The sequence below is a fragment of the Hyaena hyaena genome, unplaced genomic scaffold (genome assembly GCF_003009895.1).
Source record: "Hyaena hyaena isolate Hyena2069 unplaced genomic scaffold, ASM300989v1 scaffold_13, whole genome shotgun sequence".
NCBI lineage: Eukaryota > Metazoa > Chordata > Mammalia > Carnivora > Hyaenidae > Hyaena > Hyaena hyaena.
This window is the reverse complement of record NW_024080645.1, coordinates 4,041,942-4,065,198: the sequence shown is the minus strand read 5'-3', so window position 1 is coordinate 4,065,198 and position 23,257 is coordinate 4,041,942. Positions and strand designations below refer to the sequence as shown.

The 23,257-nt window shown below is 45.6% G+C and overlaps 1 protein-coding gene across 1 annotated transcript in view; it reads left to right on the top strand.

Moving 5' to 3' along the window:
- Positions 1–13,321: 13,321 nt before the first annotated feature.
- The window catches only part of BTBD1 (BTB domain containing 1), a 44,157-nt gene continuing 34,221 nt past the window's right edge, over positions 13,322–23,257 (top strand). Inside the window, exon 1 of the mRNA XM_039216434.1 lies at positions 13,322–13,833. Within this exon, the coding sequence (XP_039072365.1) occupies positions 13,415–13,833 (419 nt within the window). The 5' untranslated portion in view covers positions 13,322–13,414. The remainder of the gene's footprint in view (positions 13,834–23,257) is intronic.

Below are 23,257 nucleotides of genomic sequence, written 5' to 3'. Positions count from 1 at the left end.
CCTGTTTCAGATTCTGTATCTCCCTCTCTCTCTGACCCTCCACTGCTCACGCTGTCTGTCTCTCTCTCAGAAATAAATAAAACATTTTAAAAAAAATTAAAAAAAAAAAAAAAACATTCACCTTGATAAAGAGGCCAAATATTCACCCTTCCCTGCTCTGGGAAGTTAAGCCTCCAGTGTTAGAAAGAGAAGGATACAAGGGAACATTATGTAAGAGGGAAATAAAACATGACTATTTATTGTATGCAAAACATTGTCACCAGTACTCAGGCAAAGGACAGTAAAAGCCTAAGGAAAACTTCTTGACTAAAGAAATCCCAAAGAAATACAGGATTTGGAGAGGAAAATCTCCAACATGTTTTTTGAAAACTCTAATGAGGTCTAGTCTTCACCAAAGCCTGCACAAATCCTAAGTGTAAATAGTTCAGCGAATTTTCTTTTTTAAATTTTTTTAATGTTTTATTTACTTCTGAGAGAGAGAGAGAGAGAGAGAGAGACAGCGTGAGCAGGAGAGAGAAGGAGACACAGAATCTGAAACAGGCTCCAGGCTCTGAGCTGTCAGCACAGAGCCCGACATGGGGTTCAACCCCATGAACCACGAGATCATGACCTGAGCCGGAGTCGAGCACCCAAACGACTGAGCCACCCAGGTGCCCCAAGTTCAGCAAATTTTCAAAAGTGTTACACCCCTTTAGTAACACCCAGATCTAGAAATGGAACGTCAACAACACCAGAAGCCCATCTCATGCCATTTCTCACACCAAAGATTATTGTTTTTTGGTTCTGATCTTTACATATGGAGGATTATTCATCACATTCTGTTTGGGGTCTGGCTCCTTTTATTCAGTACTATGTTTGCACAATTCATCTGTACCATTACATGTATTGATTCATTTGTGTAGATTTTCATTGTGTGAACGTGCCACAATTTATATCTCTGTTCTGAAGATGAACACTTGCATAGCCTATATTTTTGTTTACTACAGATAGTAGTCCTGTGAACATTCTTGGCCACGGCTTTCGGTGAACACGTGGACATATTTCTGTAGGCGTTATTCCTAGGAGTCGAATATCTAGGTCATAGATTATAGGTGATTTCATCTTTGGGAAATAATGTCAAATTGTTTTCCTAAATGATTGCATCTAGGGGCGCCTGGCTGGCTCAGTCGGTTGAGTGTCCGACTTCGGTTCAGGACACGATCTCATGGCCTGTGAGTTCAAGCCCTGCGCCGGGCTCCGTGCTGACAGCTCAGAGCCTGCAGCCTGCAGCCTGCTTTGGATTCTGTGTCTCCCTTTCTCTCTCTGCCCCTCCTCCGCTCTGACTTTGTCTCTCTCTGTCTCTCAAAAATAAGTAAACATTGAAAAAAATTCAAAATGATTCTGATTATCAACACCTGTTGTTATCAGCCACTTAACTTGTAGCCATTGTGGTCCTGGCGCAGCCGAATTTTATTGTAGTTTTAGTTCACATTTCCCTGATAATGGTGATGTTGAAAACATCATTTCGTGTGCTTTTGACCTTTTGCATCACATCATCAGTGAAGTGCCTGTCCAAATATCTCGCCCGTTTTCTAAGCAGTTAGCTTCCTTTCTCATATTGGTGTACACTTAGGATGCCAGTCCTTTGTCAGATATACGTACTGCAAATATCTCTTCCTAATCCATGGCTCGCCTTTTCATTCTCTTTCTTGGCATCTTTTGATAAACAGAGATTCTTTATTTTATTTTATTTATTTTTTAGTGTTTGTTTATTTTTGAGAGAGAGACACAGCGCAAGCAGGAGAGGGGCAGAGAGAGGGAGACACAGAATCCAAAGCAGGCTCCAGGCTCTGAGCTGTCAGCACAGAGCCCGACGCGGGGCTCAAATCCATGAACTGTGAGATGGTGACCTGAGCCGAAGTCAGACGCTTAACCGACTGAGCTATCCAGGTGCCCCCAAGGTTCTTAATTTTAATATAATCCAATTTACTAATTTTTCTTTGGCGAGTGAAATGCTTTTTATTTCCTTTTTGTGACATTTTTGTCTGTTCCAGTATGTTCTTGTATCAGATTTTTTGGGAGGGGGCCTTTCACATTTAGATCTGGAATGGATATTTTGTGTCATGTGAGGTCCACCATAAAAGAGATAAAAGAAGACATCTATCGAAGAGCAATAGGCCGAGGTTTAAAAAAAAAAAAAAAAAGTTATAAAAATTTAGTTCATAATAGATACTTGAAGTCATCATTAGGACTATTGTTACAGCATCTAAAGCAACAGTCATCGGGGCACCTGGGTGGCTCAGTCGGTTAAGCATCCGACTTCGGCTCATGTCATAATTTCACAGTTCATGGGTTCGAGCCCTGCTTCGGGCTCTGTGCTGACAGCTCAGAGCCTGGAGCCTGCTTCAGATTCTGTGTCTCCCTCTCTCTCTGCCCCTCCCCCACTTGTAATCTATCTCTCTCTGTCTCTCAAAGATAAATAAATGTAAAAAAAAAATTGAAAGAAAAATGAAAAAATTTGTAAGAAGGGCAACCTTGCCGTGGGACCTTCTGGTGTTTATGCTTCCCTCCTTCCCTGGCGCTCAAGCTCAGGTCACAGGCGCAGTTGCAGCCTGATGAGCTGAGGGTATTATTTCACATGCTTATCAGTCCCTGCTGGACACGTGAGTCTTTTTCTGCCTTTAGCTTTTTGACCTTAGCTTCTATTTATACCTACAATGCTCATCCTTTCAAACAGCGGGTAATCCAATAGCAGCTACATTTTCATGCTCTCCTGGAATATAAAAACCCTAAGGACATAATAATTGCCTTTTATAGTTTTTAAATGTCTTCTCTTCCTTTGGCATTCAATTAATTTCCAAAATAGATCTCTTCCTCCTTCTTTCCCTTGCCTGCCTTTCTAGAGCTTTACTAAACGCTTTTTGCCAATAGGTCTTCTTCTCATAAGTCCTCGCGTTTGTTCTAATTATAGATCCGCACACATGGTGACATATATTACTTTCCTAGGCTGAATTCCAGAAAGCAGTGACAAGCAAAGAAAAAAGAGCTTCATAAGCAAGAAGCTGAATTTAGTCTAGGGCATGGCAAATTGCCTTTGCTGCTGCCTTTTTTTTTTTTTAATCCAAAAAAGAAGTTTTATTTCTAGCTGAGCAAGTCTCAGTGGGTTTACCCCTCCTGCTAAATTATTGGCTTCTTTGGGGCAAGTACTATGTCCTAGTCATCCGCGGAAACTCAGGGGCATGCAGTGCGTGTTGAACTGAATTAAGCTGCATTTAGTCAGATGAGAAGTAGTACCTAATAGTCGAGAGAAGGTCAAAGGAAGTGTACCTTACGGCGTGCGCATGCTACCTGTCCTTGAGATAGCTTACCGGTCAGTTAACTAAAAAAATCATATAATCTCACAATAGTTTTACTTAAAAAAAAAACAAAACAACTTTCTTACCGACAAAAAAGCATAAGGAGAGAAATCACTCAGAATCTCATCACAGTGTGATATACTGCATTTATAACAGTGGTTATAAACTTATGGTCTTTTATGTATATAATATAGGCATTTAAACAAAGTGGTGTACCGTGAGCCCAGGGGGGAAATGGGGTGCTTCACGTCTTGTTCTGTAACCTGCTTTCCACTCAGCATAACGGGTTGAGAGCATCTTCTCATATCAGTAAACACCCTTCAATAGGCATTTATTGCCCCGTTATGTGGTTGATTGTTCAATAATTTACCTAACCAATCATCTGTCTAGGTTGCTTTCATTTTTAAAAAGTATAATGTTTTGATATCCTTGTTGTTGCTGCTTTTTAATTCTGTACCCAGCTCTTATTTCCTCCAGATACGTTACCATAGGTAGAATTGCTGGAACAAAAGATACATAGATTCTAAACTGTGGAACCATATTTCTAACTTATCCTTAAGAAAGGCTGTACTTGAAAAAAAAAGAAAAGAAAGGTTCTATTTCTATGTTCCCCGTTCATGTCCTTTGTTAAAAAAGGAGATGGGTGGGCATTTGTCTTATTGATTTGTAAGGGCTCTTTACAGGTAAAGGATACTTTCCTTTTCATAAAGTCATAAATTATACAAACATTTTTCCTAGTTTGTCTTTTTTACTTTTTTTAAACCTTTTAAAAAATATTTTATTTATTTTTGAGAGAGAGAGAGACAGAGCAGGATAGGGGGACAGAGGATTTGAGGCAGACTCCATGCTGACAGCAGGGAGCCAGATGCAAGGTCTGAACCCACAAACAGTGAGATCATGACCTGAGTTGAGGTCAGATGCCCAACCGACTGAGCCCCCCCGGTACCCCATGTCTTTTTACTTTTAAGAATATTATGCTTTATTTGCAGACTAACAGAAGTTTAACATTTTTACGTAATCAAATCTGCCAGTATTTTTATTTTATGGATTTAGTCTTTGGTGTTCTGTTTCGAAAGGCATTTCCTACTGCAAAACCAGATCATTTCACCTGCACTTTATTTTGGTTCTTTTATGTCTTTTTTTGTTCTTTTTCTTCTTTGTAATTGTCACTTTTAGTATATAGATTCATTCTTTCAGGTATATATTTTGGTGTAGAAAATCAATCCAACAAAAATATACATGTAATTGGGTCTGCTTCTGGACTTCTTAGCCTTCTGTATTGATCTGTTTATTTCTATCTCAGTAGTATGTAATAGATAATATATAGTGAGCACTTACTTCCTTGCCAGGCGGTTCTAAATGCTTTCCATATATTAATTCAGTTAAAGGTCACATCAAGTCTATGCAGAGGCAGACTTAATCCTGAAACTAATGAAGCATAAGCTTCAGGGCCCTTCAACAGCACAAACCTCCTCCAAGATTCTGGCAAGGGCTCTAGCAAGATATTCACAGTGTTATATTTTGTAAAATTTGGAGAATAAGATATTGCAGTTACAATTGGTTAAGACTGTTCTTTCTGACCAATCTCCCGTCACAACCTCCTTACGTCAGTGGGGGGCTCTGGAGTGGCCTCTGGCATTAAGGAGAAGCTGAGTCAGGGATACACTCAGGGTTAGAAGGATTTCCTCATATGGTGACCAGTCACTTTTGCTCGGTGCCCACTGTAGAAACAGCTCCCAGGAACATTCCCCCTGCCCTAGTGTGCCAACCACCCAGCATCACGACACACAAGAATACAGCGTCAGGACTCTTCTTCTTTTTTAAGATTTTATTCTTAAGTAATCTCTACCCCCAGCGTGGGGCTGTTGCAATATAAATGGATCCTCTGGGGCCCATTCCTAGAAGTATATGGGCAGTGGAGGAAACCAGATTAAAAATAAATGGCAACAGGGGCACCTTGGTGGCTCACTTGGTTAAGCATCTGACTCTTGATTTCATCTCAGGTCATGATCTCAGTTAGATTGAGCCGCGCATTGGGTTCTGCCCTGATAGCATGCAGCCTGCTTGTGATTTCTGTAAGGTTTTTGTTTTTTTTGTTTTGTTTTTTTTTTAATATTTTTTATTTATTTCCAGGAGAGAGAGAGAGACAGCGTGAGCAGGGGAGGGTCAGAGAGAGAGGGAGACACAGACTGAAACAGGCTCCAGGCTCCGAGCTGGCAGTCAGCACAGAGCCCGACGCGGGGCTCGAACCCACGAACCGCGAGATCATGACCCAAGCGAAAGTCGGACGCTCAACCGACCAAGCCACCCAGGCGCCCCGTCTGTAAGGTTTTTGAATGAAAAAAGACTCCAAGGCAAAAGGTTCCTCAGAAGGAGTTTTATTGCCTGCACCCTTGGCCAAGGCGAGAGAATTTACGGGGACAGTTTTATTGTCTGCGTCCCCGGGCGAGGTTGCGCGACTCCAGAAAGAGGGGAGTCGGGGAAGTCGCGGCCTGGTTGTGTGGTGGTGGGGTTTTATAGCCTGTTAGTGGGGGTTCAGATAACAGGGGCAGTCTCTTGACCGGCAAGTCCAGGATTGGAAGGTTTAAATTTCTGTTTCCCACCAAGGTAGTAACGGTCACCGATGTAATGGCGGGAAGGTCAGCCATCTTGAGAAGGTCAGCCATCCTAAGACGGTCTGCCATTCTGTGGTGTCTCTGCCCCACCTCTCAGCCGGCCCAACAATTTCCTCTCTCTCTCTCTTTCCTTCTCCTCCTCCCCTTGGCCCCCTCTTCCTCCCAAGTCATACTTTCTCTCTCTCTCAAAATAAATACATAAACATTAAAAAAGAAAAAAAGTATAGAGTCTATGTCCCCTCCTTCTGAACCCAGGCAAGGCTTTGTGACCACATTAATAAATTGTGGAGGTGATATGCTGTGTGACCATCAAGGCTAGGTCATAGAAGGAGATACAGCCTCTTCCTGGCTTGCTTGAGCTCTCTCTCTCTCTCTCAGGCCACCATGTCCCCTTGGAGCCGCCATGCTGCGAGGAAGCCCAATCACGTAGAGAGGCTCATGTGGAAAGAAAACAAAGTTCTGGGCCCTGAGCTCCAGTGAGCTCCCAGCCACCAGCCAGCACTGACCTGTCAGCCATGTGAGGGGGCCTTCCTGGAAAGGGACCCTCCAGCCCTCAGTCAGGCCACCCTAGGCGAGTCTGGGTAGATTAGCCACAACTGTCTCCTGCCAAGTCCCGTCCACATTGCAGATTCATGAGAAAAACAAGTAATTGTTTCAAGCCACTGGGTTTGGGGCTGGTTTCTGACACTGCCCATTACTGTGTAACTATCCGTGAACAACACCCATGTAACTATCACCACCTCTAGATAAAGAAAATTTCTGTTACCCCAGGCATTTCCCTCACTCACTCTTCCAGTCAACCACCCCAGCCAGCAAAAGGTAATTGCTACTCTGACCTCTACCACCACATATGAGTTTTGCCTCTTGTGAAGTTACATGTAAATGGAATAGTGATGGATTTTTGTGTCTGGCTTCTTTAGCTCAATAGGTTTATGAAATTAATTCATAGTGTTTCAGGATTGGGGTTTGTTCTTTTTCATCCCTTATACGAATATGCCACCATTTATCCATTCCATAATTGATAACCATTCGGCCATTTGTTTTTTATTGTTTTATATATACTGTATATTTTTAAAGTTTTGTATTTACCTATTTTGAGAGAGAGAGAGAGACAGCACAGGTGACGGAGGGGCAAAGAGAGAGGGAGAATCCCATGCAGGCTCTGCTCTGTCAGCACAGGGCCGGACGTGGGGCTCAAACTCACGAACCGTGAGATCATGATCTGAGCTGAAATTAAGAGTCCGATGCTTAGCCGACTGAGCCACTAGGTGCCCCCATTCGGCCATTTAGCATGAATAAAGCTGCTCTGCACATTCACATCCTTTCCTTTGGGGGCCACGAGTCTCAGGTCTTGTTGGATGTACACCCAGGATATAGTGTGCTTTTAAAACCCAACTATAAATTCTTCAATAGTCCTGTAGTAAGAGTTAGGGGATAGTCTTCCCTTTGAATCTGGACAAGCCTTATGACTCATTTATAGCTAATGAAACACAGTGGATATGACCTTGCATGACTTCTAGGCGATGCCCAAAAAAGTTCTTTACTGGTTTTCTTAGGACACTTGCTCTGGGAGATATCCAGCTGGGGTTTACTGTTCCACCTTCTTCTCTGTTCCCCTTCTAGTACTCCATTATACGTCTGTTGAGTCCTTTCTCGTACAATTAACAGACACATATTCTTTTCTGTATGTTCTGTCCTCTTTCCTAACTGTGTTACAGTTTGGACATCTAGTGACTTATGTCCTAGTCCCGCTAATCATCTGCTCTGCTCTGTCTAATTTGCTCTTAAACACAAATTATTTAGGTATTAATTTGTCATAGCATTTTTACAGATTAAGAACCTCCACTTGACCCCTTTGCATGGATTCCAATTCTCTGGTGAAACTCTCCATCTTTCTTCTATTTTCCTTATCGTATCAATCATAGATTTTTTTTAATGTTTTTTATTTATTTCTGAGAGGGAGAGGCAGCGTGAGAAGGGGAGGGTCAGAGAGAGAGGGAGACACAGAATCCGAAACAGTCTCCAGGCTCTGAGCTGTCAGCACAGAGCCCGACGCGGGGCTCCAACCCATGAACCATGAGATCATGACCTGAGCCGAAGTCGGCCGCCCAACTGACTGAGCCACCCAGGTGCCCCGATCATAGATATTTTAAAGTCCTTGTCTGATAAATCCAATATCGGAACCATCCATAGATCTGATTTTATTGTCTATTCTTTGTCCTTCTCGATCTCTTTCTCTCTCTCGCTGTTTTAGCATGCCTCGTAATTTTTATTTTTTCCTGACAACATTGTAGAAGAAAAAAGCGTTGAGTCTCTGGATGATATTTCTTGATTAAGTCTCCTTAACTGACTTAACAGTCTCCTTGTATAGAGCACCTTAAACCTCTCAAAGATTGGTTTTAGCCAATTAAATTTTCTCTTACTATTGGTTTGTAACCCTTACTCCTAGGGAATGTCCTTTTGAGATCTCAACCAAAAGTCCCTTGTGTTTAATAGGGCTCCTCCATTTTGGTGCGGCTTGAAACTCAGGGGGAGCTCAGTCTCCCCGGCATTGTGCAGCTGGTGTGAGGTCTCTAGTATCTTCTTAGCCTCCCACTGCTATTGCTTCTCTTTGTACATGTGCCACTTAGAAGCTATTCAAGACGGGTCGCCTCAGTTACTCAGTAGGTTAAGCGTCCGACTTGGGCTCAGGTCATGGTCTCACAGTTCATGAGTTTCAGCCCCGCATCGGGCTCTGTGCTGACAGCTCAGAGGACTGCTTCAGATCCTCTACCCATCTCTCTTTCTCTCTCTCCCAAAAATAAATAAACATTTTTTTTAAAAGAAGAAGCTATCCAAGAGCATAAAGTTAACTTGTTCTTGTCTTTCCCGTCTTTCCAGGACTTTGCCCGATCTCCTTTGGCAGTTTCATACTCTGTCACCTGAGTTGTTTTGGATTGAGAAACAAGCAAGGAATCAGAAAATATCCTCAGGGAAAAAGCTGGAGTAAATGTCAGTACTTCCCTTAAGGACCCCAGTCTCTCAAGTCTTGCCTGGATTATTTATTCTTTAATGCTGACAGAGACTGCATCCGACCAAACTTTAGTCAGAGATTTCTTCTGAGCCTTTTTTTTTTTTTTTTTTTTTCTCAACTGGACCTTGACATTGGCCTCAGGCCTATCTTTGTTTGGTCTGCCTAACTCAGTCTCAACAAGAATCCTGCTAAGTTAGTTTAGTGAGACTACCCTTACCCTTTATCTGGTTATTCTCTGTATCTGATCAGGTTCCTTATCCCGCACCCTTGATATCTGATCATCTTGGCTTGTCTTCAGCAAGAATTCTGAATTCCTTTAGCAAGAATGCCCCTAACTTTGATGTCTCCTCTTGGTAATTTTCCATCCACTGACCCTCCCCCTGCACAATTTTGCTGGTTGGCTGCAACCCCAGCAAAATCCCCAGCTATTATTTCCACCCTGAGCAGAGCCTGATTATTCTCCCCTATTGCAGCAGTCTTGAATAAAGTCTTCCTTACCATTTTAACAAGGATTAAAACAAGTTTTTATTCTGTATTTCTAGAAACATTTCTTCGAGGTAATCCAATTTGGGCGGCATATGATTGCTCATAGTTCTCTCTTATAACCTTTTTTTATTTCTGTAACATATGTAGTGGCATCTCGTTTTCATTTCTGATTTTAGTAATTTGAGTCTTCTCTCTCTCTCTCTCTCTCTCCAGTCCATCTAGCTAAAGTTTTATCAATTTTGTTGATCTTTCAAAGAGACAGCCTTGGTTTCACTGGTTTTCTATACTGCTTTCCTGTTCTCTATTTCATTTATCAGTGCTCTAACATTTAGTATTTCCTTCCTTCTGCTAGCTTTAGAGTTTGGTCTTCTAGTTCTTTAAGTTGTAAAGTAGGTTATTGGTTTGAGATCTGTCATGTTTTTTTAATGTAAGCATTTAAAGCCATAAATTTTCCCTTTAGCATTGCTTTCATTGTGTCCCCTAAGTTTTGGTATGTTGTGTTTCAATTATCATTTGTCTGTGAGTATTTTCTAATTTCCCTGGTGATTTCTTCTTTGACCCATTAGTTGTTTAGAAAAATGTGTTCTTTGGGGCACCTGGGTGGCTCAGTTGGTTGAGTGTCCAACTTTGGCTCAGGTCATGATCTTGCAGTTCATGAATCCGAGCCCCGCATCAGGCTGTATTCTGATGGCCCAGAGCCTGGAGCCTACTTTGGATTCTGTGTCTCCCTCTCTCTCTGCCCCTCCCCTGCTCACCTTCTGTGTCTCTCTCAAAAATAAATAAACATTAAAAAAATGTGTTGTTTAATTTCCACAACATTGTGAATTTTCCAGTTTTCCTTTCCTTTTTTTAAATTATTTTTTAAAATTTTTTAAGTAGGCTCCATGTCCAGCATGGAGCCCAGTGTGGGCCTTGAACTCATGACCCTGAGATTGAGACCTGAGCTGAGCTCAAGGGTTGGATGCACCCTTCCAGGTCTCCTTTTGTTAATGATTCCTAACTTCATCCCACCATAGCCCAGGAAGATGTTTTATACACCATCTATTTAAATCTACTGGGACTTAATCTGTGTTCTAACATATGGTCTATCCTTGAAAATGTCCCGTATGGACGCCTGGGTGGCTCAGTCGGTTAAGCGTCCGACTTTCGCTTGGGTCATCTCGCGGTTCGTGGGTTCGAGCCCTGCGTCGGGGTCTGTGCTGACTGCCAGCTCAGAGCCTGGAGCCTGTTTCAGTCTGTGACTCCCTCTCTCTCTGACCCTCCCCTGCTCACGCTGTCTCTCTCTCTCCTAGAAATAAATAAAAATAAAATATTTAAAAAAAAGAAAAAAGAAAAAAAGAAAATGTCCCGTGTGCCCTTGGCAAGAATGTGTATGCCGTTGTTGCATAGGGTGTGCTCCCGTGTGTGTAGCAATTAGACGGTTTGTTGCATTCAGCCCTCTAGTTCCTCATTTATCTTCTGTCAGGTTGTTCTATCTATTATTGTGAGTGGGATATTGAGATCTTCAACTATCATGTATAGAACTATTTCTCCCTTCTCAATCTCGTCAGTTTTTGCTTAAGTTTTCAACTACTATTTCTTCAAATATTCTCTCTACCCCTTTCTCTCTCTCCTCCCACTCTCGTCTTCCACACCCCCACAATGTGTAGGCTGACCTATTTTATGATGTCCATTAGCTCCCTTAGGCTCTGTTTGTTTTTGCTCTAAGTTTCTTCTTTCTGTTCTCTGCCTCAACAATTTCTCTTGTCTGATCTTCAAGTCAGCAGATTCTTTCTTCTGTCTGCTCAAGTTTGACTTTGAATCCCTGTAGTGCATGTTTCAGCTTGATTATTATACTTTTTTGCAACTCCAGAATTTTGTTTGTTTCCTTTTAGGTTTTCTATCTTTTTATTTACATTTCCATTTTGTTCACGCATCGTTTTCTTGGTCTCTTCTGCACCTTCCTTAAATTCTCTGAACAAATTTAAGGCGATTGTTTTAAAGTCTGTCTAGTATATCTGCCATTAGGTCTTTTTCAAGGTCTGTTTCTGTTTATTTTTTCCCTTTGAATGGACCATATTTTCCTATTTCTTTGTATGCCTTGTGACTTCGTTTAACACTTGGACATTTGAATCTCGTAATGTGGTAACTCTGGAAATCAGATTCTCTTCTTCCCCAGGGTTTGCTGTTTTTTTGCTTTGTTTTGTTTTGTGTTTGGATTGCTGTAGGATTATTGTCTCTGTGGCAAGGATCAGCTTGGGGTGTAAACTTAAGTTTTTCCCAAGTATTCTCTCTGCCTTTCCTTGGGTATGGACGGTCATTTTCTAATTTGCCTCATTACACAGTTTTGTTTGTTTGTTTTTAATTTTACTAGTCTCTAATGTCTGGCTGCCAAAAGGGGAAGGGTAAAAAAAAAAATGGAGGGTGAATTGGGTGCTGGCCCTTTAAATACCTGGGAAGTCACTTCAGCTGGAGGGTGGAGATGGTTGGAACAAAGGTGTAATTGCAACAACAATGCCACCTGTCTCGTTGGACACTGTGATTACCAGCAGGAATCAGCACCTAGGGCCAGATATTTGGCAGACAGGTCCTTTTACCCATGAGGGCTCGCACATGCTCCATGATCATGCGTATGGCTGCCTTCCACGGGCTGCGGATGAGGGATGGTAGCTGCTTCTGTGCAAAGAGCTGACATTGATGGAAATTAACAGCAAGTCTTCCCCCAGAGTTACAGGCCTTCGACAGGCTCCAGAGCTCCAAAAAGCCACATCAGACAGACCCTGCCAACAGCTGCTGCCTAGGAGGGGAGACAGATTCCCGCTTCCTCCTCTGCCACCTGCCCAAAATCCTCTACTTCTTTAATGGTATCATTTCCAGTTTTGCAAAGGGTGTGGTTTTGGCTATGCTTGAGCCTTGAACTCAGCTTTGATTGCGTGCCATTAGTTTTGCTATGCAGTGGCCTCATATTTTCTATGAAATTATGATTCTTGCTCTGTACCAGATAATGTGGCCTCTACTAGTTTTGCTCTGATACATTTGACAGTTTTTTTGATAATCTATTTTTTAGGTTTATTTCTTTATTTGGGTGGGTAGGGGCAGGGAGAGCGAGAGCGAGTGAGAGAGAGAGAGAGAAAGAGAGAGAGGGAGAGAGAGAAAGAAAGAGAGAGAGAGAGAGAGAGAGAGAGAGAGAGAATCCCAAGCAGGCTCCACGCGGACGTGAAGCCCTACTTAGGGCTTGATCCTCTATGAACAATGAGATGATGAGCTGACCCAAATCAAGAGTCAGACGCTTAGCCAACTGAGCCACTTAGGCGCCCCTGGAGATTTAAAATATTGTTAATTTTTAGCAATGGATTATAACATATTCCAAAAAAAATCCGTGAGTCCACAGTGACCCTGGAAACAACTGAGCCAGACGACAGGGCGAATGTGGGCTGCTGGACACAAAAGGGGTCCCGGCTCCGCTGCCTCCGGGGTGATGACCAGGACCCTGCTGGGGAAGGGGGGCCCTGGGGAGCCCAGTCGTCCCCTCCAACGCGCTCTCTGCGCGGGTCCTCGGCCTCGCACCCCCGCACTCCAGGAGGGGCAGCCTAGGGACCGGCCCCAGGTACGCGGGGGAGGCGCTGCAGCTGGCGAGGAGGGGTGCGAGAGAAGGGCCGGCCGCCGGCCGGAGGAGGCGCCGCAGCGCGCAGGCGCGGGGCTCGCACCTGGCGCGCAGAGCGCTCACCGGGGAGCCCGTCCGAGCCGCGCGGGGCACGGAGGCGCGCTTCCCGGCTCGGGCGGCCGTGCGCGTCCCCGCGTCCCTCCGTGGCGGGCACGCGCCCCGGGCAGCCGAAGGGGGGGGCGGGGCCGGGGAGGCGCCCGGACGCCGGAAGCGCCTTTCCCGTAAGGCACCGAGGCGGCGCCGGCCTCCGGGGGCGGCCTCGGCGATGGCGGCTGCGCGGCCGGGGCCCTCTGCCTAGCCCGGGGAGCCGCGCCGCTGGAGGATGGCGTCGCTCGGGCCGGCCGCTGCGGGCGAGCAGGGCTCGGGGGCCGAGGCGGAGCCGGGCGCCGCGGGGCCGCCGCCGCCGCCGCCGCCGCCGCCGCCGCTGCCGCCGTCCTCCCTGGGGCCCCTGCTCCCCCTGCAGCGGGAGCCGCTGTACAACTGGCAGGCGACCAAGGCGTCGCTGAAGGAGCGCTTCGCCTTCCTCTTCAACTCGGAGCTGCTGAGCGATGTGCGCTTCGTGCTGGGCAAGGGCCGCGGCGGCGCGGCCGCCGGGGGCCCGCAGCGCATCCCCGCGCACCGCTTCGTGCTGGCGGCCGGCAGCGCCGTCTTCGACGCCATGTTCAACGGCGGCATGGCCACCACGTCGGCCGAGATCGAGCTGCCCGACGTGGAGCCCGCCGCCTTCCTGGCGCTGCTGAGGTGAGCGGCGGGCGCCCGGTCGTCGGGGTGGCGGCCCCGGTCTGCGTCCCTTCCCAGTCCGGGATGGTCGCCCCCTCTTCGGGACTAGAGAACGCGTGAGGGGGTAGGGGACCGTGTGGACCGGCTTGTCTTGACGGCCCGTTTGCAGAGTTTTAGGGGTTTTTTTGTTTTGTTTTGTTTTTGTGTTTCGTTAGGGGGAGAGGGGAAGAGTCGCGAGGTCTTGGAGGACCGGCGGCTTTGTTTTGTCGGTTTGTTTATAATCCGGACTCCTTACTCGGTTGTGTGCGTCTTAGTCGTCGGACCCAGGAGAGGAAATAGCAGAACACGTAGGTGTGGCCTTACCTTTTGTCTGCGTTTCTGCGGACAAGGTCACATTTCCGTAGAAGACCAATCTAGCCGCTGGTGTTAAGAGTTTGCTTTTTGTTTTGTTTTCAAATATTTTTTATTTCTAGGAGAGAGAGAGAGAGAGAGCGTGAGCAGGGGAGGGTCAGAGAGAGAGGGAGTCACAGACCGAAACAGGCTCCAGGCTCCAGGCTCCGAGCTGGCTGTCAGCACAGAGCCCGACGCGGGGCTCGAACCCACGAACCGCGAGATCATGACCTAAGCGAAAGTCGGACGCCCAACCGACTAAGCCACCCAGGCGCCCCAAGAGTTTGCTTTTTGTTTTATTTCAGGATCATACATCGACTTCTGATTAATTTTAGTGAATGGAAGAGAGTCAGTCCTTTGGCGTTAGTAGCGTTTATTCGCAGAAGTCCACTTAGGGGGGTATTGTCTTCCACACTTCTGCACACGGATTGGGGCCCGGAAGAGTCAGATGACGAGCAGAGGGAAGAGCAGACTTCTCTGGAAGACCATGTGTGTCTCATTATACGGGGAGGATGTTCGCTGCCTGACTACGGTGTGTTCTCCGCAAAATAGCAATCTTGGGTGGTACTGAGCCGAAAAAGAGGCCACTGAACAGATCAGTAGCCCACGAAGGTTCACCGCTCCGTCGGGAAGATGAGTACAAATTTAAAACAAGTAGAAAAGAAATACCAGCATCCTATAAATAAATGGCTAAAGGGCATGATAGATAACAGGGAAAGAAAAGATGCAGCTAATTAACAAGGAGTGTTTAACCTCGGTGATTAAGTGAAAATTAAAAGCGAAGCACTTTTCCTCTCTACTAGTACACTCCCAGTATTTTAAAGATAATATTGGGGGCGCCTGGGTGGCTCAGTTGGTTAAGCATCCGACTTCGGCTCGGGTCATGATCTCAATGGTTTCTTTCTTCTTCTTCTTCTTCTTCTTCTTCTTTTTTTTTTAAATTTTTAATGTTTTATTTATTTTTGAGAGAGAGAGACAGCATGAGCAGGGGAGGGTCAGAGAGAGAAGGAGATACAGAATCTGAAGACAGGCTCCAGTCTCTGAGCTGTCAGCACAGAGCCCGTCACGGGGCTTGAACCCATGAACCGCGAGGTCATGACCTGAGCCAAAGTCCTCAGCTTAACCGGCTGAGCCACCCAGGCGCCCCAAGGTTTATGTTTTCAAGGCCCAAATCGGGCTCTGTGCTGACAGCTAGCTCAGAGCCTGGAGCCTGCTTCCGACTCTGTGTCCGCCTCTCTGCCCCTCCCCTGCTCATTCTGTTTTTTCTCTCTCTCAAAAATAAATTAAAAAAAAAATGTGTATATATATACATTGGAGAAGCCCTCTTTGACAAAGACAGTAAAACAGTTTGGCATTACAGATCCCCCCCCCCCCACCCCCGTATTGAAGTACTAAAAAAAATGTTGTGTAAGAGGATATTTACGGCTGGATTATTTATAGTGTAAGGAAGTAGTCAGCTGGAGGAAATGGTTGGGTGCATTAGATGGGGTTAATGGTACTGCTCAGGTACTGATGGAGACTGGGTAATATGAACACGGGAAACGAGTGTAATAAATAATAGTAAAACAACAAACATACACCCAGAGGCTGGATGGAAGGAAGCCTAACAAAATGCTGACCAGAGTTGTATTGTACCGGTAAAATGATGACGCCTTGTTTTCTTCTTTTTTTCTTTGTTTCCCATGTTTTCTGCAATTTAGTTAAATTACAGTTATAAAGGGAGGAAAGCTAGCTAAAAACCTAGGATCTAGGTCATTTTGGGTTTTGGTTTGAAGTTGACAAGACGATTGGTTTTAGCTCATTTACAAGTATCTCAGAGCGATTTGTTGGTCTGCCTGAGTCGTTTTCTCCTTGAGTACTGGTGAAATTCTCTCTTTTTTTAAAATTTTTAATGTTTTTTATTTATTTCTGAGAGAGAGAGAGAGACAGGAGAGCAGGGGAGGGTCAGAGAGAGGGGAAGACACAGAATCTGAAGCAGGCTCCAGGCTCTGAGCTGTCAGCACAGAGTCTGACATGGGCCTCGAACTCGTGAACGATGAGATCATGACCTGAGCTGAAGTCAGACGCATAACCGACTGAGCCACCCAGGCACCCCTAGTACTTGTGAAATTCTTAGATCCCTTCCTCCCTCCCTAAAATATTGTAATGTTTGGAAGTGGGACTTGAGAGCCTTTTTAATACTCTCCTACATACTAATACCAGCTAAATCTGAGATCCACTGCTCTAAAATATTATCGAGAAGCTTTTTCATTTCAAAAAAAATAGAGATTGGTAAATAAGAATGTAGAGGGAAAAATGGTTGCTCGTATTTTCGCTAATCAGTCAGTCCTTTCCTATCAACAGAAAATAAGTGAATTAATTGTAAAGTCTTTGAAATTATCCTCTTTTCAGTGTGGTCATGGTATTTCTCCTTCAGATTCCAGTCTTGGTTTTTTGTTTTTTTTTTTAAATGTTTGTTCATTTTTGAGAGAGAGAGAGGGAGACAGAGCACGAGCCGCCAGGGAGGGGCAGAGAGAGAGAGAGGGAGATACAGAATCCGAAGCAGGCTCCAGGCTCCGAGCTGTCAGCACAGAACCTGACGTGGGGCTCGAACCCACAGATGGTGAGATCATGAGCTGAGCTGAACTCGGACGCTCAACTGACTGAGCCGCCCAGGCGCCCCGATTCCGGTCTTGTTCTGTTGTGAAATGATATCTGGACTGAAAGGTATTGTCTGGCTATGAAAGATAGATGCTGTCCTTACCTATTATTGTGTGACAAACAGCTGTCTCATGGTACTTGCTGAGTTGGGAAAACAGGTTGGCTTGGCCTATGTTTATTATGTTTACAGATTGAATCAGAAACTGCTTGTTTTGATCTGCCTGACCTCTAAGTGACGTTCTTCAGTTCATTTGAGAAACGCCGTGTGCCTCCCCGCGCCAGCCACTGTTTTAGATGCTGGGTAGAGCGATGAACAAGCAAACGTCCCTGCCCTCGAGTACTTTGTAATCTAGTAAGGAGAAACATGTGATGTCGAGTACTGGGAAGCGTGTTGGGGGAAAATGCTGAAGCCGTGAGGCAAGGAGCGTCGTAGGCAAGCGTGTGTAAGGCCCCGAATTCCCCTTGTTGCACGAACTCCAGGGGTCAGCCAGTGCGGGCTGAAGAGAGTGAGTAAGGGGGAGAGGCCAGGTTAGGCTGCACAAGGCCGCGCAGGGCTGGATGGCGGGGGGAGGACGTGTGTGTGCGGTAGGGAGCATTTGGAGAGTTTTCAGTGGGAAGTGATGTGACCCGATTTATGTTTCTAAAAACTCATTCTGGCAGTTGTTTGGGGATTCGACCGTGGAGGAAATAAAACGGGCAGCCGGGAATTGAACGAAGAGGCTTTTGCAGTAGCGCAGGCAAGAGACACGATGGAGGGCTATACTGGGGTGGCGGGGCTAGGCGGGGTAAGGGTCAGACCGCGGGTATAGGATTGACCTGAACCACGTGAGTTTGAACTACATGGGCCCACTTATAGGCAGATTCTTTTTTTTAACAATACAGTATGGTACTGTAAAAGTATTTAGAAAAATTTTTTAATGTTTATTTTTGAGAGAGAGAGAGAGTACACAACTGGGTGAGGGACAGAGAGAGCAACAGAGAATCCAAAGTGAGCGAGCGAGCGAGCGAGAGAGAATCCAAAGCAGGGTCCCGGCTCTGGGCTGTCAGCACAGCCTGTAGTGAGGTTCCCATGAACCATGAGATCATGACTTGAGCCAAAGTAGGACACTCAACCTACTGAGCCACCCAGGCTCCCCTGTAAATGTATTTTCTCTTACTATTTCCTTGATAACATTTTTTTCTAGCTTTCTCAATTTTAAGAATACAGTATATAATACATATACCAAATATGTCTTAATTGTTTATATGTTATCAGTAAGTTTTCTGATCAGCACCAGGCTATTAGCAAAGTGTTTTTGGGGAGTCAAAGTTATATGGAGGTTTTTGACTGCAGGGGGGCGGGTGGATGGAGAGTGGAGGCCATGCCTCTGATTCCTGTGTTGTTCAAGGGTCAGCTGTAGTTTGAAGGTAGAACCCGGAAGATTTCTAAGACCTCCAAGGAGGGCGAGAGTACAGCCAGAAATATGAGCCTGGAATCTGGGGAAGAGCTTCTTGCTGAACATAAATAAAGCTGAGAGTGAATGAATGGTCTTTAAACCGTGAAGCAGAATGAGATTACCTAGGGAGGGAACGCGGATTGTGAAGAGAGGTCCGAAGATGAGCCCCGGGAGCCTCCAGCGGGGAGAGAGGTCGCCGGGAAGGAGAATGAATGAGGCTGAGGACCGCTGTCAGTGGAATTAGACTAGGAAGTAAGGAGCCGGGGATCTGGAAACTCAAGTTGCGGAAAGCCTTTCGATAAAGACGGAGTTGTCATCTGTGTGAAATGCTGTTGAGAGTTGGGCGAAATGAAGACATTGAATTGATTATTGGTTTTGACAAAATGGAGGCTCTTGGGACCCCTGGCAAGGGTGGTTTTAGCAAATGGATTGGAGCCAATGGGGGAGAAAATCGGCCGGTGAGGACCTGGAGATGGCTCCTCTCAGCCGTTCTCCCAAGGAGCTGTGGTGCCTGGAAGGAGGCAGATTGGCTGCTCCTCCGGATGCTGGCTTCAGCTGCCCTCCTCCTTTCTCTGTTAACTCCTGGCGTTACATTAACCCCCCGCTGCATGGGCGGACTTCCGTCGGACTTAGAATCCAGCTTCCAACCGCACGTTCCCAAGTGAATGTCTACTACCCTTGCTGATGAACATGTGAATAATAAGAAGAACGTGACATTTAATGAGTGTTTACTGTGCCTGAGTACCTTATGTGCACGTAAACTTCCAGTCTTTGAGTGGGTACTCTTACTTTGTTTTATTTTTTTAGATTTCTAAGTAATCTCTACACCCAAAGTGGGTCTTGAACTGACAGCCCTGAGATCAAGAGTCGCGTGCTCTGCCGACCGAGGCAGCCCGGCTCCCCCCGCAGGCACTCTTCTTACCCACCACTGCTTTATCAGTGTGCTGTTGCCACGGTAATGCTATACAGCGCCCCAGTGTGTTGGGGGACGTAAAAAACATTTGTTCTCACCCATGAATGTTCTCACTCTGTAGTTGGTTGGGAGCGGATGTCAGTGGGCTTGGCTCCCAAGCTGTAGTTTGGCCCCAGTCTGCTGCTCTTGTCTCCCGTCCTTTTTGGACCATTCCTGAAAGTTCCACTTCCTTCTCTTAATCTTTTTTTCCTGCATCGCTTCAACCAGACCATGCCTTTAGTCTAAGCTGTCTTCACTTTGTACCTTGTTAGCAGAGTTATCTCTGTAAGGCCCTTCCTGAGTCTTCGACTTGTTGCCTCCAGGATGAAGGAAGTGTCAGCGTCTTAGCTGACGCGCAGGACCTTTGGGATTCGGCGTCTCTATCTTCCGTGTCCATCTCCTCAGTGCCCCAACTTGAATCACTTCTCATTTCATATTTTAATGCCTGCCTTTTTTTTTTTAATGTTTATTCATTTATTTCTGGGTGGGGGAGAAGCACGCAGGGGAGAGGGAGAGAGAGACAGAGACAGAGAGACAGAGAATGAATCCCAGTCAAGCTCTGCACTGTCATCGCCTAGTTCAGCAAATGGCTCCATCTCACCAACCATGAGATAATGACCTGAGCTGAGATACAAGGGTCAGAAACTTAACAGACTAAGCCCCCCAGGCACTCCTTTAACGCCTGCCTTCTGAGGCCTCCTTGCCTTTGTACGACTCTCCACAGTGACTGTTCAGATAGACTTCAGGTTTTACCTCTTGCATAAAACATGATTCCACCCGAAGGCAGAATTGAGCACTGCTTCATCTAATCTCTCTCGTAGCAAGTGTTGTATCTATTGCTGTAGAGCAAAACCCTCCAACCTTTAGTGACTTAAGCCTGGTTTTAGTACCTTTCCCTTGACTGAGGTCAGCGGTGTGGTTCTGTGCCGCCTCTGGGTCCCCTGCAGCTGTGGTCCCATAGCGGTCAAGCTGGGTCCTCTGGAGGTGTGAGCCGGATCCTGGGCTGACTCTGCCCCCCTCCACCCCCCCACCCCTGCACAGCTTCTCCAGCTCATCTTTCCAGTAGGTACCTGGACTTCTTGGCTAGCAGCTCGGGGCTTCTGAGAACACAGCAGCAGGAGCTGCCAGGCATCCTCAGGGGTGAGGCCCCACACCGGGATGGTGTCACTTCTGCCACATTCTGAGCCAGCCCAGATTTATTATGGGGCAGATCTGTATAAGGCCACGGATAATAGAAGGCATGATTGATTGGGACCGTCTTCATAGATTAGTTATCACACTGTGCCTGATACAGAATTCTGTAATTGTGACACTACTTTTTAATCATTTTATTACCAAACCGTCTGTGGGCAGGGCTGTGTCACCCAGGTTTGTATTTTTCAGACCTACCCCAGTGCCTGGTATTCTAGGCCCTCAGTAAATGCTTTTGGGTAAAATGAATGAGTCAGTAGTGATACAGGGTTTCTTATGCACAATCTTAGGATGTTTTCCAATTTAAAATCACATTTTCACCATAGCTTTGTAAAATTTTTTACTTAAATATAACCTAACTTTTATCTTTTTGGAAAACCTTTAGTCTTTGGGAGGGCCTTGTCCTTAAAGATAGTAAATAAGGGCGTTAAAGGTCATAAATGAGGGCTGAAATATTCATTTTAAAAGACAATTGTAATGTGATTGATTTTTAATTATATTTTGTAAGCCTGGGCCTATTTTCATATTCTAGCAATTTTAATAATTAAATAGAATGTAAGAAAACATGTAAGTAAAGTATGAACCAAGATAGTTCCTGGATTTTTAAGTAGCCAGTTTTCTTATTAAAATGCAAACGGTTCCTCTGTTGTGTTACATAGATGCTTGAATGGAATTGTCTAGTCGGCTAATACGTGTTTATTAAGGTTTAGCTGTGTGCCTGCACCGCGCCTGGTATCGTCGAAAAGATGTTGGGGAAAAATATAAGAAACACAGAGTTCCTTTTCTTGTTGTTTCCAGTACAACAGAAAGAATTTAGAATGTCTTACAAAAAAAACACAAAGGCAAGAAATAAAATAAAGCAAGAGAAGCTAACACAAAAACGCATGCTATTGGTAAGCCACAAATCTACTTTAATTATTTTAGCAGTGGATGCACAACAAGAAAGCTGGTCAGTTAGAATTCAGACCCAGTACTTGCCAGGTTAGAAACCGCCCGCCCGCTCAGAGGATGCACAGCTCCTTCTGGTCATCAGAGCAGTGAAACAATTCCTGCCGAGGTTTCTCATAAAGAAGGCTTTACTGAAATGAACCGTGTCCTTAATTTGCGTCTTTATTTTTTATTATTATTTTTAATGTTTTATTTATTTCTAGGAGAGAGAGACAGCGTGAGCAGGGGAGGGTCAGAGAGAGAGGGAGTCACAGACTGAAACAGGCTCCAGGCTCTGAGCTGGCAGTCAGCACAGAGCCCGACGCGGGGCTCGAACCCACGAACCGCGAGATCATGACCCAAGCGAAAGTCAGACGCTTAACCGACTAAGCCACCCAGGCGCCCCAATTTGCATCTTTAGATATAGATGTTTCTTTAAAGTATTCCTTGATGTAAGCCAAAGGTATATAATACCAAATTGTGACCTCATAAAAGCAAATTGAATGGGTGTGTGTGTTTGTGTGTGTGTGTGTGTCTCAAATAGAATAGTCTTTTTTTTTTTAATGTTTATTTTTTTGAGAGGGAAAGAGAGTGTGAGCAGGGGAGGGGCAGAGAGCGAGGGAGACACAGAATCCAAAGCAGGTTTCAGGCTCTGAGCTGTCAGCACAGAGCTCAACATGGGGCTCGAACTCATGAACCATGAGATCTTGACCTGAGCCGAAGTCAGTTGCTCAATCAACTGAGCTACCCGGGCGCCCCTAGAATAGTCTAAAAACACAATTCTCTCTTGTTCCTGGTGTGTTCTTCCCACCCTGTGGTCATTTTTTAGATCTTACTTCAAGTAGAAATTTCTCCGGGGGGGGGGGGGGCGCTTTGCAGATGTCCCTGACAAAGCCGCCCCCACGTGTAGATGCTTATAGAACCATGTACTTGTGTCCTTAAGTTAGAATCTACTCACATACAAAGGCAAATGGTGATAAAGGCCCCACATTTCTGCTCTTTATTTTATAACTCTAGTAATTTTTGCCTAAAAAAAAATTAAGGCAGATAGATGTAAAGATTCCTTCCTACCTTGCCCTTAGAATTAAAACTTAATAGGTTTCTAAATCAAGAATGGAAATGTACATGCTGTTAGTCTTCTGTCTCTCCCAGTTCAAGTGACTGTAAGAAAATAACAAGAGAGAATAAATCCCTTAGTGGGAAGAGGGAAGGGAAATGGATTGGGAGCCAGCAGTGTGGAAAAGGGACAGAGCCATGGAAAGTGGCTGATGATGAAAGGGAGTGGGTGACCTGAACCCAGAGTCCAGAGCCCGGGGGCGCTGCCTTCTCTGGCTGAGCTGTGTCCCTCCCGCCCGTGCCTTTCCAGACTGGGGTCAGCAGGGAGGAGGGGAGATGAGACGGTGGGCCATCACATGGTAGTTCATTGAAAACTGGCTCATAGATGACATCCTCAACCAGCTCTTGCAGACTAGCTGCCCCTGACGACCTTGTGATAGGCTCCTCTTTAAATGATCGGAGTGGGGCGCCTGGGTGGCTCAGTCAGTTGAGCATCTGACTTCGGCTCAGGTCATGATCACACGGTTTGTGGGTTCGAGCCCCATGTTGGGCTCTGTGCTGACAGCCTGTTTCAGATTCTGTGTCTCCCTCTCTCTCTCTGACCCTCTCCCACTTGTGCTCTGTCTCTCTCTCTGTCTCAAAAATAAAAAAAAATTAAAAAAAAAATAAAGTGGAACCTTTAAAAAAATAAATAAATAAATGAACGGAGCAAGCTGCCTGAGCCGGCACGGGGACTCTAGGGTAAAGGCATTGGGGGCCCTGCCCAGCTCCTTTCCCACTGCCATGCCAGGGGCCGGTCAGCAGTCCTCCACGGCCAGAGCTCCCAGCCAGCCCGTTCATTTGGTGAGTGGTT